General features: G+C 51.2%; 1 protein-coding gene across 1 annotated transcript; it reads left to right on the top strand.

The window, feature by feature from the left end:
• Window positions 1–2135: 2135 nt before the first annotated feature.
• On the top strand, window positions 2136–13561 carry LOC133224507 (heat shock factor protein 5-like). The gene is made up of 7 exons (XM_061375998.1): window positions 2136–2300; window positions 7349–8159; window positions 9172–9537; window positions 11387–11481; window positions 12268–12624; window positions 12709–12844; window positions 13497–13561. Exons 1-7 carry the CDS (start codon window positions 2136–2138, stop codon window positions 13559–13561), a joined length of 1995 nt encoding a protein of 664 aa, XP_061231982.1.
• The last annotated feature ends 537 nt before the right edge of the window (window positions 13562–14098 follow it).

Here is a 14098-nt window from a genome sequence, read left to right as displayed (position 1 = left end):
GCTCTGTCCAACCTGGCCTTGAACACTGCCAGTGTTGGAGCATTTACCACTTCTTTGGGCACCCTGTGCCAGTGTCTCACCACCCTCACAATAAAGAACTTCTTCTTTATACCTAACCAGAACTTCCCCTGTTTAAGTTTAAACCCATGACTCCCTGTCCTATCACTACAGTCCCTAATGGAGAGCCCCTCCCCAGCATCCCTATAGGCCCCCTTCAGATACTGGAAGGCTGCTATGAGGTTTCCACGCAGCTTCCCTTCTCCAGACTGAACAGCCCCAACTTTCTCAGCCTGTCTTCATACAGGAGGTGCTCCAGATCATCCTTGTGGCCTCCTCTGGACATGCTCCAACAGCTCCATGTCCTTCTTATGTTGGTGGCACCAGATCTGGACTTAACCACTTTTTGTTGCATAATGTTTCAAGAACAGTACTACTGCTGTACCTAAGTGCATTATAAATGCTATCAGTGTTAGTCTCATCCCTTCTATAGCTTAGTACTGTGTTCCCCTTTTTGCTTTCATTGAGCAGAGACCTTCACTGAACCATCCATAACAATGCTTGCTTTAACAAAAGTATTGTCTGTACCTATCACGCCTACTAAGCAGAATAAAGGCATTAACTATTGGTAAGGAAAAGCAGACACCTGCTTCTATTGACAAGGAAAACCAGATGCCTGATTCTACTGATAAGCAGCTATTGATAAGGAAAAGCAGATGCCTGAATCTACTGATAAGGGGGAGAAGCAGACGGTTTATGGCTGGGATAATGACCAAACCCTAAGGCCATACGTGAAGACTAAAAGGTGAAAAGTTTAAGAAGAGGAAGACTCATTTACTTCGTCTTGAGACCCCTGCCCACTACCAGAAGAGGCACTGTGCAGGCGCAAAGGACCTTCTAGCTCACTGTAATCCAAACTGGGGTAAGATATGAATATGTATCGGCATATTGTGCAACTGTATGAATATATATAACTTTAGAGAACAAATGTAGAGGGAAACAACACTGAGGGAAGCATGACTTTGAGGAATTATCCCCGTGCGTCTCAGCGCTGAATAAAAAGCATACCTACTTTACAACTTTAACAAGTTGTGGAGTCAATCTGTGTATCGGGCACATGGGAAGGGGTGACTTTCCTTCACATCCCTCCCTTTCCCTTCTGATCCAGAACAACTTGTGAAGCCCTGACATGTTTTGCAAGGCTGCTGGGCCATTAGGTGAGCCCCAGTTACACAACCAACTCCTTGGGAACCCCCAAACTCAATGCTGAACTCTTCCAAGTCCTCCTACCCCTTCCAGCAAGGTTCTCCTACCATGTCCCCTTGGTCACTTGCACCTGAGGCTGGCTGTGCTCCCACCAGCACCTCTGAGGACCTGCTCCTTCCATCAGCTCATCCCAGTTCAGTGTGCAGGTGATGCTGTTTAAATCAGGGCAGGCTCCAGCCTATAAAACCTGGGCTGGGGAAAAAGAGTGGGTTTTTGTCTCAGCCAGGATCAGCCCTTATAGGAGTAGGTGGAGAGGGCAGCAGGGTATGTTTTCTTTTGGAAGGAAGAGCAGCAGCAGCTCAGCCTGGAGAAAGGCATGGTCTTTGTTGTGGTTGTTACCTTGTGGTAGAGCCCCATGTTGTTGTTGACTGGTGTGTGACGGTTCCTTGGGCACCTGCTGGCATCACAGAATGCTTTGGGTTGGAGGAGACCTTAAAACTCTATCTTCCCTCTGGCAGGTTAAAGCCATTCCCCCTTGTCCAAAGCCCCTCTCCAGGGTCCCTGTAGCCCCTTTAGGCACTGGAGCTGCTCTAAGGTCTCTCCTTAAGAAGCCTTCTCCAGGCTGAACCAGCCCAGCTCTCTCAGCCTGGCTCCAGAGCAGAGCTGCTCCAGCCCTTGCAGCTCCAGGGATGGGGCAGCCACAGTTTCCCTGGGCAGCCCGTGCCAGTGCTTCACCAGCCTCCTAGTGAGGAGTTTTTTCCTAGAGGCTGACCTAAATCTACCCTGTTTCCACTGGGAGCCATTCCCCCTCGTCCTGCGGTTGCCGTCCCTCTCCTGGCAGGGGGCACGCCTGCCCCCAGGCTTGTGCTGCCCGTTCAGTGGGGTGAGCCCGGTGCCCGCCCTGCCAGCACGGGACGCGTTGCACCGGCTCAATGCAAACACCGGGGCCCGTCCATGCTCCACAGAGCCCCGTGCACGCCGCGCCGTCGGGGCACGTCCCCGGCGGGTCTCCGCAGCGCACGGCCATTGGCCGCCGGTTCCCGCCGGGAAACGGTGACTGGCGCCTGCGCGCGCAGCCATTGGGAATCGAGCGCGCGGTGCGCGGGCCCGCGGGCACTCTGAGGAGAGCTGAAAACCACCCCGAGCAAAGCACCTCGCTGCTAACCCGAGGCTGTGTGTGCCGCAGCCGGCCCATGAGGTGCGGTGCGGGGGCTTGGAAGCGTTTGCCTTGCCCTGAGGGACGGTGCTGGGTGTGCACAGCTGCCGGTGGTGTTCTTGCTCCTGTTACACTTTATTTCTCTACCTGTGATTAAGCTACGGTGACTCTCTCCTTCTGCCTGTGTGAGGCTTCAGTGAAAGGACACAACTGCTACAAAGCAGTGTGCTGTTGTGTATCCCCCAGGATAGCACGGAGTTCTAGCCTGGTGGAGTTACCTGTGGTGTTAATTTCGCGCACAAATCCACCTCCTGGGGCTGTGGCTGTTCGGGGACCGGGCCGGGTGGTTTTTTTCCCTGTGGCACTCGCTGTTAGCAAACTGAGAGCTATTTCTATGAGGGAGGTTTGGAATAAAGAAGCTTGTGCCTTGCTCCATAGGATGGGTTAGACTGGGAGAAGTTTCTGTGCTCAAAGCAGGAGCAGCTTCAGAGCTGGACTGTGCAGCTGAGGGAATGTGACCTTGTCCTTGGTGGGCAGCAAAGCACCACACAGCTGCTTCCTCCATTCCCCTTGCTCCTGCTGTGACAGGGAATGGAGGACTAAAGCAAGGAAGTGTGTGTGTGGAGGCGTGCGTCAAGATTAAAAAGAAAAAATGGTCTGAGAAGTGCAAGAACTGAAGAAAATAACACAAGTGAGGCAGAGGCAACCACTGGCACCTCCTGTGGGTAGGCTGATGCCAGTCTCTGAGCAGAAGATGAATAATCCTCCTAAAACCCTTCCTTTTCTCTCGTTGCTGAGCATGATCCCTGTTCTGGTAGTCTGGGTCACCTGCCTGGGGGTGTCCCCTCCCAGCCTGCTGTACACCCTGCAGCATTCCCTGTTGAGGCCTCAGCGCTGTGCAAATGCTGTTCAGCAAAAGCTGCATGGCTGTGTTGGGCTGTTCTGGTCAGAACTAAACCACAGCACCATGTGAGCTGCTGGGAAGGAAAGGAATTCTGCCCTGGCCAGGGGGAGCCCATTTGAGAGGAGACAAACGTCCCTCTGGAGGTGGTGGTGCCCCTGTGGGCAGGTGGTGCCAGGGCCTGTGGGCTCCAACTGGGGCGGGGGCGCTGTGAAGTGGGGAGAAAAGAATGCAGGAAGAAAAAAACCAAACCAAACAACTCAATAAAAATCAGAAAAAGAGAAAAAACAACCTGAAAAACTCAAAAAAAAAAAAGGGGGGGGGGGGGAGATAGCAAACCCACCTGCACAAAAAAACGAGCGCCTTTTCCTCCTTTGCCACAAACCTGAAAACCAAAAACATGTGCGTGTGCACACAGAGCAAAAAAACAAAAGGGGGGGGGACGGACAAAATGTCCCAATCCAGTTGGGAAGGGTTTTGGGTGGAGAAGGGATAGGGGAGAAAAGTGGGGATGGTGGGGGAGGCAGTGTGGAAAACCCCACGAACCAGCAGAGGGAAAGGGAGGGGAAAGTGGAAAAAATACCGGATAAAATCCAGCAACATATACACAAAATAATAATAAACTATGGTGGAGTGTGGAGGAGAGGAGAAAGAAAAAAGGCAGGGTAGGAAAACTGGAAACCCCCACCAACTGGTAGAGATAAAAAGGTGGGGGAGGGAAGAAAAGGGCATCCCAAATGGAGAGGAAAGAAGTGGTCCTTAAATCCTGGAAAAAAAAGAACCCGGAAAAAAAAAACAACAAGGGGGGGGGGGAACCCGAACAAACAGAAACTCCACCCAAAACCCTACGGCAGCTTGGAGCAAAATCCCAGCCAAAATAAAAAGGGGGGGGAGGAATAACCCCAACACTGTGGGGAAGAAATCAACCAACTTGGGGGGGGCGGGGGAAGGTGGGGAGGGGGAAATTTCGGCGGGAGAAGGGACGGGGGAGAAAAGTGGGAGGGGAGACAGGGGATGGGCTGTGTGGAAAAACCTCACCAACCAGAAGAGAGGAGGGGGGGCGGTGTGAAAAAGTGGATAAAATACACTGATAAAAAATATAGATAAAATCCAGCAAAATATAAATAATCGTAATAAAAAACGGAAAAAAGGAACAAAGAAAAAACAAAACGCAAAAAATATTTGGGGGTAAGAAACACCAGAAAAAAAAACCCCAAAACTTAACAATCCCAGAAACCCAACAAAACCCACACCACCTGCCCCCCCTCAAAAAACACCCAAAACAAACAAAAAGCACTAAACTAGGGAAACCCAGCAAAAGAAAAGGAAAGGGGGGGGGGGGAGGTGAAGTGTGGAGGGGAGGAAAAAGGGCAGGGGGAGAAACTGGAAAAAAAGAACCCCCCGCAACAACCGGTGGAGAGAAAAAAATGGTAGTGGGGGGGAGGGGAAAAAACTCGGGGGGGTTAAAAAATGTTGAACAGAAAAAGGTGGAGAAAAAATCCAGGAAAAAAAAGGAACATGGAAAAAAGAAAAAGCCCAACCAAACAAAAACTGCACCCAAATCCCCACACCAACTTGGGGAGAAAAACCCAGCCAGGAAACAGTGGGAGAGATAAAGGGAGGAGGAGTAAAATGCGGGGGGCGGGGGGAAGTCTGGGAAAAAAGCGTGGAACAAAAAACACTATGGAAAAGAACTGGGGGTGGGGAACGGAAGGAAAAAAATCCCCGAACAACTCTGGAGGGAGAGAGAAAAGAGAAACCTGTGGGGAAAATATAATTTAAAAAAGGGGGATGGGGGGGAGGTGAAAACGGAAGCAGGAGGGGAACTGGAAGGGGGAAAACGTGGGGATAAAATAACCGTGGGGTTAACGAAAACCATGGGGAAAAAACCTAGGGAGAAAAAAAAGAGAGGGGCTGCCACCCAAATGGATTGCCCTGTTGGTGGCACTGTTGCAGAGAGCGCCATTTGTAGGTGATGCCCAGCACCGTCTCTCTGTCCTGGCACCTTAGGCTTAGCGTCAGAGTCTGGACATTCACGCTCAGGGAGCTGGTGTCTCGATCACTGAATAGTGGTGTCCAGTGAGGCTTTAGAGATGGAGTTTGATGCGAGTTAAGTAAGTGAGGATATCCATGTTGGTGGCACCCTTCCAGAGGGCTCTCTGTGTAGAACGTGTCCAGCTATTTGTTTCTGTCCTAAGGCGTGAGGCTTAGGAGCAGGGTCTGGATATTGGCACATAGGGACCTGGTTTATGGGGTGTCTGAGAGTGCTGCCCTGTGTGGTTTAGGTGGCTAAGCAAAGGCGGATTTCCATGTTGGTGTCAGTGGTGAGGAAGGCACCATGTTTACGTGATGCCAAGCACCAGCTTTCTGTTTCTTATGGTATGCTGAGCATCATAATTTGGATGTTTGCACTTTGGGAGATGTTTTGTTGATCATCAGAGAGTGCTGTTCAGTGAGGCTTTACAGGGAGGGGGTTTTACGTGTGTAAGTAAGTGACGATACCCATGTTGGTAGCACTGTTCCAGAGGACTCCCTGTGTAGAACATGTCCAGTTACTTGTTTCTGTTCTAACACGTTAGCCTTAGGAGCAGGATCTGGACATTTCCACTTAGGGAGCTTGGCTCTGTGGCACTTGAGAGTGCACTGGGTAGGCAGCACGCAGATGCACTTCTATGTGGCTAAGCAAGGCTGGATTCCCACGTTGGTGGCCCTGTTCCCAAGGTATACCTGTGTAGGTGATGTGCAGCGTGAGCTTTCTGTCCTGGCACACCGTGTGTCCATGATCCAGGCCACCTGTCTGCATTCAGCAGAGGGGCAGAACGCAGATGGTGCTTTTGGTGGCAAACAAGGTCTCTTTGCCGTGTTGGCGGCACCCTTCTGCAGGTTTCCCTGTTTAGGTGATGCTCAGCGACTGCTTTCTGTCCTGGTGCTACGTGCTTGGGAACAGCAGCTGGATGTTGGCACTGTGGAGCCGTGCTCCAGCACACCAAAGTGATGCAGCAGAGGGTCAGTACGGCAGTGGTGTTTAAGGTGGCAAGGCAAGGGCAGATTGCCATGCTGGGGGCACCTTTCTGGAGGTCCCCATGTGTAGGAATGAAGTTGATATTTCCATTACTCCTCATAAACCCCAGTGGATTATTTTCGGTGGGCTTCAGCTACAGAATGAGCAGTGAGAAGAGTGGGAGCAGGGTGCTCACAAGTGGGCTTTGTTACCCTTAGCAGGCACCAGAAGGTTCTCTGAAGCTGCTGATTGTTCTGGGAGAGTTGGGCTTGGAGAGGAAGGTGTGCAGGGAGCTGGGTTCATTTTATTGTGTTTTTTTCTGAGAGGAAAACTGTGAGTTGAATTTGTCTTTCCTTTGGGAAGAAAGGAGTTTTTGTTTTGTTGGAGTGCTGGGGTCTGCTGATGTACATGGGCTTCTCTTTGGCTTCTCCACTTGCTGCCTTGAGCCCTCTGTGTGCTTATGAGGGAGAGTTTAGTGCTGCCTTCTTCCTTGAGGTCTAAGAACAACAGCCCGGCAGAGAAAGGAAAAGTGCAAGGAATTTGCTTGCTGCCCTTAGAGTGGTATGCAGAAAGAATGTTGGCTCTTTTCTGAAGGTGTTAAACCTATGAAGAATTAGTTTGACCTGGCATGAAGGGAACGGTGGAATAAGGTGTGGATACTGTCCTGGATTTGGCTGGGCCAGAATTGATTCTCTTCCCTGCGGCTGGCGCAGTGCTGTGTACTGCCTTGGTTCTGGGAAGCACGCTGGTAGCACACGGCTGTTTTAGCTGTTACTGAGTAGCACTTCGGCTGAGCAAGGACTTTCCAGTCTCTCCTGCTGTGCCAGTGAGGAGGGGCAGGGGAATCCTGGAGGAAGCAGAGCCAGGACACCTGGTACATAAAGTGGGGGGAGTCAGCCGGAAGGCGCAGGTCGCCCCTCGGGTCAGGCTGGGTACCGCTGAGCGGGTGCTGAGCAGTTACGTTGTGCATCACTGCTGGTTCGCGTTTCCCTTTTCCCTGTCTAGTTCTAGAGGAGCAAAGTTTGTTGGAGAGCTGGGATGCGCTGTTGCTAGTGATGAGATTTGAGCTTTTGTCTTGTTGCTGCAGGTTTGTTTTTTAACTTCTTGCCCTGATTTTGTTCTTGGGGCTGAGGGAGCGGGGAGCGGCCGAGGGGACCGGCGGGGCTGGGGGACCGGGGAGCCGCTGCGGGCCCGGCGGGCTCTGGCGGTGCTGCGGGTGCGGCTGTGCCGAGAGCGAGGCGGGGCCGGGGCCGGCGGGCAGCGCTGGCTGAAGCCGGTCCCGTGCCGGGCGGCGCGCGGGCCGGTGTCGCTCCCCCAGCGCGGGCCGACGGGGCCGGGCGTTGCCTGGCGGCCGGTGCAGCGAGAGCGGCCGGTGCGTCCGTTGTCGGGGAGCGCCATGGAGGGCCAGCGGCTGCCTGGCGTTGTCAACCCCAGCCACTTCCCGGCCAAGCTCTGGCAGCTGGTGAACAGCCCGCGCTGCGGCTCCGTGCGCTGGGATGCCCGTGGCGAGGGGCTGCTCATCGACCAGCGGCTCTTCGAGCGAGAGCTGCTGGGCGCGGAGGCGGCCGGCGACGGGGCGGCGCTGGCCGCCGAGTTCTTTAAGACCAAGAACTTCGGCAGCATCATCAGACAGCTGAACCTGTACGGGTTCCACAAGCTGGGGCCGGGGCCCGGGCCCCTGCAGGACCCGGCGGGGGGCGATTGCGGCAGCTCTGCCGGGGCCCTGCTCCACTTCTACAGCCCCCATTTCCGCCGCGACCGCCCCGAGCTACTCGTGCACCTCAAGCGCCGGACGAGCGCCAACAAAGCGAAGCTGGCGGCCGGGCTGGAGCTGCCCAGCCGCCCGGCCCAGCTCTCCCAGTGCTCGCCCTCGACGCTCGGCGAGGCTGCCAGACCCGGTGAGCTGGGGTGGCCCCGGGCTGCGGGCCGAGAAGCACTGGGTGCTCTGGGGTTTGGCGACCGGCTGCCCTGCACGGAGCAGGGTTGCCTGACCTTGCTGGTGGCCGCTCAGCTCCGCCGGTGCGGGAAAGCCGTTGTTGTTCGTGCAGGGAGATGCGGTGCCAGCAGGCACGGGGAGCGAGGTTCGCGGGTGGTTCGCTCTGCCCCTCGGCTGCAAGACAGCCTCTGTCGGGGGCTGCAGTAAGAGCACCCTCACCCTGTCTCTGTGGAGCTGGCACAGCCCTACCAGATGACCGTTACTTCTCCTTGAAGGGTTGCTCCATAAGCTGTCGTTAAATCTGTGTGAAGCGATGGGTAACCGACCGTATGAGGGCAAGTACCATTCCATGAAACCATAACTGACTGAGAGAGGAAACCAGGGAAGACGAAAGGGAATATCTTGGAAGTAACAAAATGGCAAAGTCTGAGTGTTTAGGTTGAGCTACCTGGGAAAAAGCTGGCTTTGGTTTTGTTTTCCTTGACAAGCTGAATGACTTGTCATCAAGTGCTCTCAGAGTCACGTTTAGGATTTGGACATTGCCCTTGCCTTGGCTGCCCGTGTGCTGTCAGCACTGGAGTTTGGTAGAGCCCTGCTTCACCATTCCCCCTTCATTTTACCTTACTGCCTGATGTAACACGCAGCACTTCCTAAATGGCTTGCGCCGGTTTAGTCAGCTCCTGCCCATTTTGATTTGTAATAGCACATTTCTGAGCAGCGATCACTTGCTCCTGAGGGTTTCAGGAGGCTGAGTGCTCCAAAGATGTCTGTGTGTTGGCGCAGCACTGATGTTCCTGTGTGTTCAGGTGGTAGTGCTACAGCAGTTACTCTATGTTTAGGTGTAATAATAGAGTCTGTTTCTGGATTAAGAATATTGGAGCAAAGGTGGTCTTCCCAGGGAATGTTGTGGAGCCTTGCCTTTCAGGGCTAGTGAAAACTCCTTCCCTTAGTCCTCGTTTCCCTTTGTTTTGCAGGACTGGTGACTTCAGGAGAGGCTCCACAACCTTGTCCAGACAGCTGCTTTCCTAGCTGCAACAGAGCGGCCTCATGCCAGAACCATCCTGCTTTCCAGGAAACAACTTCCCAGCAGCCTCCGGCCCCTTCCAGAACATGGCAGGGTTCTGTTGGGTCGCTGCCAGGGCACTGGGCTTCCCCAGCTTTCCCAGGCCAGGGGGCTCCCTTTCCTGTCCTCAACACGTGCTGCACCGAGGTCACGTACACTCTCCAGACCGTGTGCTCCCTTCTGCCACTTCAGCGATGGGCTCCAGCTGGTGCTGCCCTTCCAGAACCCGGCAGCTGCGCATCTCCAGGGCAGTGCTTGCAAGGCCGGGATCCAACACGTACGGCAAAAGTTCTCCACTTGCTGCTCGAGAAGTTCCTGCAAAGTGGTGCATGAAATGTTTTTCCCCAGTGCTCTGCCACTGCATGTGTATCTGACATGTGTGCTTGCAGTGAGATGTGTGTTCCCTGTCCGTTACTTGCTACCAGCCGGTGACAGAATGTGCTTTAGCTGCTCATTCCTTCTGGCTCTGATGAGATGAACTGTATCAGAGACAGAAGAGCTTAGAAATGCCTTCTCTGCAATGAGCAGGGAAGGGCAAAAGTGTGTGGGTGATGCAGGTGTGTGTGGAATCTTGATTCAGCTGGAAGACTTGAAGTATTACAAATGAATTGGCCCCTTTGCCGGCCGAGCCCATCAGTAGGATTTCCACAGGTGCAGCTTTTCTTGCTGTTAGATCAGGCACTGCTGCAGTTGGCAAAAAAACCCAAGAAAAGGTGTTCTGAGTGCAAAGCATTCCTTTTGTGCACCGTTCCGCACTTCAGACCCATTCAGAATTGGTCTCCAGGCTGGGCTGCTACACGGGTATGTTTGTTCTCCTCCCCTTGATGTACAGGCATTACAGCACGTTTGATTCACGAGCTGCTTTCCGTATAAGCTCTACTAAGTGCAAGAGTTGTGCAATTTCTACTTGTAGCTTTTTATAGCCTGTGATCTGGACTTTGTGTTTTACACTTGCCTCCTGTTTCACAAGTGCTTTTTCCCTTTGGGTTCTTCCTTTTCTTCTCTTAGGAACTAGGCTCTTTGTACTACATGTTTGTTTCCTTAGGATCACTCCAGCAGGTTACAGCCAATCTCTGCTTTGCTCTCTCACCCTGTTTTTACAGTAGCCCTTTAGGTTTCTTTGGGGGTTTTCTTGGGTTTGTCAACATGCTTTGGCGTTCTGAGGGACTGAGGCCCAGGTATCATGAGATTTTTGGCACTATGCAGAACTGTAATATGTTTGCAGGTCACAGAGTGTTCTTCTGAAAGATGTCCAGATTTCATCCTAAGGTTGCTCACAATAAGCTTTGGAAGTAACAGGAGTCAGACATGTGTCTCGTGCTGCTGTGGAAGGATGTCCACGAGCTCGCTCCATGTTATTTAGCTCTTGTGTTTGTTGCTCCAAACTGGACAAAAGTTCCTCGATTTTGTATGAAAAAGGGCAATTGGTATAGGGATTAAAATCCATATTGGTTATCATAGCAACTGTCTCGTGAGGAATCCCGCGTAGGTGTCAGGCATTGCAAAGAAACGGGTCTGATCACGTGGCCATCTCAAGTCATATTTGTACCATTTAATTACTGTGAACATTGGCCAAGATTTGATTTCATCAAGGATTTCTCTCTCGCCCAGAAGGACTGCAGATTTTACAGATTGTCTGTCCTGCCAGTAGTGCCTTTCCTTGTAAGTTCTGTCTGCGTGTCACCAGAACCTGAGACCCGCAGAAACTGCTTCATCTACAGAGCTGCTTTTTGGAATAAGATCCCATTTTCATTCTGGTGTGTGTGTGTGAACATGCAGGCCCTTCCTTTGTGAATCCCCTTTCTGTGGTGTGTCGTGTTGAGACAGTCAAGCAGCCAAATCAAAAAGGTGATATTAAGACAGAGAAGAGTGAATATGAAGATCCCGTGTGTGTGTGTGTGTTGGTTAATTCTACAATACGTATGTTTGAAATATGTCTACATACTTTAGGAGAAATATGTTTTAAGGTGGAGAAGTCAGTCTTACAATCAGTGGGGAGGTCATAATCCATTTCAGGGAGTTAGCTTACGGAGTGGTTACTGCAGTGTTTAATGCAAGTAAGCAATAGAACTGTGCACCCTGGGCAGCAGTTCTGGCAGTCTGATCCCTGTGTTTGAATTTTGCAGTCACCCTGCAGTGTTCACCCCCTGCCCAGGGAGGACCTCTGACTCTCAGCGGCAGTGCTACAGCTGCGGCGTCCACCGACTGCTTCTTTGTGCAGGTGAGAGCAGTGCACAGAGAGCAGGGGGAAGGGAGGAGAGCCCACGCATGGACCGCAGGGTTCTGGGCTTGCGGCAGGAAGGAGAGAAGTTTGGCACTGGATCTGCTGTAGAAAGGGAAAGTAGCGTGGTTTGCCAATGCCCATTTCAAAGCACGGCATTGAAACATGAAAGGGGCAGTGCTGTAACGCAGGTAAGGTTTCAGGGCAGCGGCATAGTGGGTGTCCTCATCGGCGGAGTGGGATTTTTTCCTGTAAAAGTGTTACATTTGACTTCACCATAATTCGCTTTAGTTCCTGAGTCTCCATTTGTCTTTGAAGGAAGCCCTTGCCTGCACAAAATGGGATTCTTTAATGTTATGATACTGGGAATCAGCTCCACTTCTATGCCCCAGACAGCTTGTGGCAGTCTTGAGTTTCATTGGATGCATGAGAAGAACCAAGCTGGCTTTTGGAATTGGCCCCAGCTCAGAGCTGTCCTATTTAGGAGAGCTTCAGTGCTTCCTGTCAATGCTTGCTAAAATTCTGGTGGAAATTGCACCTCATTGGGTGGCCTGGCTTATCAAATAGCAAAAGAACCTCAGTAAAAATGACAGGGTTTCCTTGTGCATTCCAGCAGCATGGAGATCCTTCTTGTCCCCAGAGGGGATAAGCAAAGCAAACTCTGCTGTATGTGCTGAAAAATGGGTTGGCCTGCACAGTCCTCAGAAGCAGTAAAATCCATCAGCCATGACTGAAAATGGTGGTGATTTTTTGATCTGGAAATTCCCTGTATTTTGGTTCTCACAGAGTCCTGAAGTGCAGCCACCTGCAGCTGAATGCCTGCCCTCTGACGGAGCACAGCACGCATCTGAGGATGAGGACAAGTTGCCGGAATTAAGTTACGAAGATGTGTTTCAGTTTTTCAGTGAGATGTATGCATCACGCAGCGCTGATGCGGTGACACTGAAGGCTGCAGAAAGCTGGAATGGAGAGCTGTTTGAAAGCTGCCACAATGCGGCCATAGGAATCGCAGCTGCTGCTGACACGGCACAAGACTTTGTGACCACCCAGAGAGCCCCTGATGAACAGCGAGAAGAGCTGGATCACAACCCAGCTCAACCATCCAAAATGTTTGTTCTGGAAGGACTGTTTAGTGCAGAGCAAGTAAGTGCTAAATGGAGGTAAAACTCCCTGGGAAACTGTTGAGTGGTCTTTGGGTTTATTTCATTTTTTTGTGTTTATTTAAAGGAGAATGGGAGTCTTAAATGCGGAAAGGTGACAGGAGAGCTGACGTTAGGAACTGAGGTGGAGAACAAAGCTGCAGAAGAGGCAGGGTCTCCTGCAAAGCCTCAGTGCAGGAAGAGAAGACGCAGCTCAGAGCAGGGTAAGATGCTTCATTTTTTAGAGGTGGGCAAGACAGGTGCTCTGAAACTCTTTTCGGGAAGGGTAGATCACAAGAGCTGAGTTATTGTCAGGAGTGCAAGTACCTCCCCGGGCCTTCAGTTCAACTATTGCACTCGTACGAGCTCTTGGCGTACTTGCCCACACGCTTCTATACGTAAGCTGGTGCTGAGGACTCCTAGGTGGACAAGGGAATAAATTCTATGCGTCAATAAAAGCTGAAGATGTGGGAGTCGTGCCAGAGCCCCGCATGTCACAGTACACAGCACTGAGATGCAGGCTGTGGATATGTTTGCTGGAGGGTGACAATACCACAAAGGGAACACTGACTAATGAGGTGACTGTTGAAGTAAGAGGGGAAAACCCCACCACGCTGCCGAAGTGAGCGCACGAGTGCAACCTTTCTGGCTCAGATCACTAAAGAAATTTCACAGCAGCCTGCTGATACGTGTGCTGCATCTGTGTGCACAGCACCTGTGTGCTGCAACACAGGAGAAAAACAGCCTCTGATTTTCAAGTCGCAGGCCGCCTTTGGCCGGATTTGACTGTCCCTGATGGCAGCAGAGTTGCTGTGCGTGCTGCCAGGTGAGCCACAGGCAGGGCCTGATACTTCCTCGGTGTTGTTTGCTTCCTAGATCGCCACGAGCCGGAAGGCGGAGCCTGGAAGCGGGGCTGCTTCTGGAGGGAGACACCAGAATGAGGAGCGTGGGAACAGGCAGAGCAGCTGCCGGCTGGTTCCCTCCTGCGAGTCCGGCAGCAGCGCTCAGTACAGAACTGGAGCCCAGGTTCAGGGTCACACCTCTTCTGTTCTGTTTCCTAACTGTGAAGTCATTGATAGCTTTATTCATCAATTTATCTGTTATTTATAGCTTTATTCCTAGATTTGTATCTTATTTATAGCCTTATTTATAAATTTATGTCTTATTTCTAGGTTTATTCCTAAATTTCTATCTTATTTTTAGCCTTATTTATAAATCTATGGCTTATTTATAGCTTTATTCCTACATTTCTAAATTATTTATAGCCTTATTTATAAATTTATAGTTAATTTATAGTTTATTCCTCAATTTATATCTTATTTATAGCTTTATTTAGAAATCTATATGTTATTTATAGGTTTAGTCTTAAATTTTTATCTCATTAATAGCCTTATTTATAAATTTATAGCTTATTTATAGCTTTATTCCTAAATTTGTCTCTTATTTATAGACTTGTAAATTTATATCTTATTTATAGA

This window comes from Neopsephotus bourkii, unplaced genomic scaffold (genome assembly GCF_033783945.1).
Source record: "Neopsephotus bourkii isolate Nb327-2 ecotype Australia unplaced genomic scaffold, CSIRO-AGI_Nbou_v1 NB_1684, whole genome shotgun sequence".
In the NCBI taxonomy this organism is placed as follows: domain Eukaryota; kingdom Metazoa; phylum Chordata; class Aves; order Psittaciformes; family Psittacidae; genus Neopsephotus; species Neopsephotus bourkii.
The sequence above is the reverse complement of the archived record's forward strand: the minus strand, read 5'-3'. Positions and strand labels throughout refer to the sequence as shown.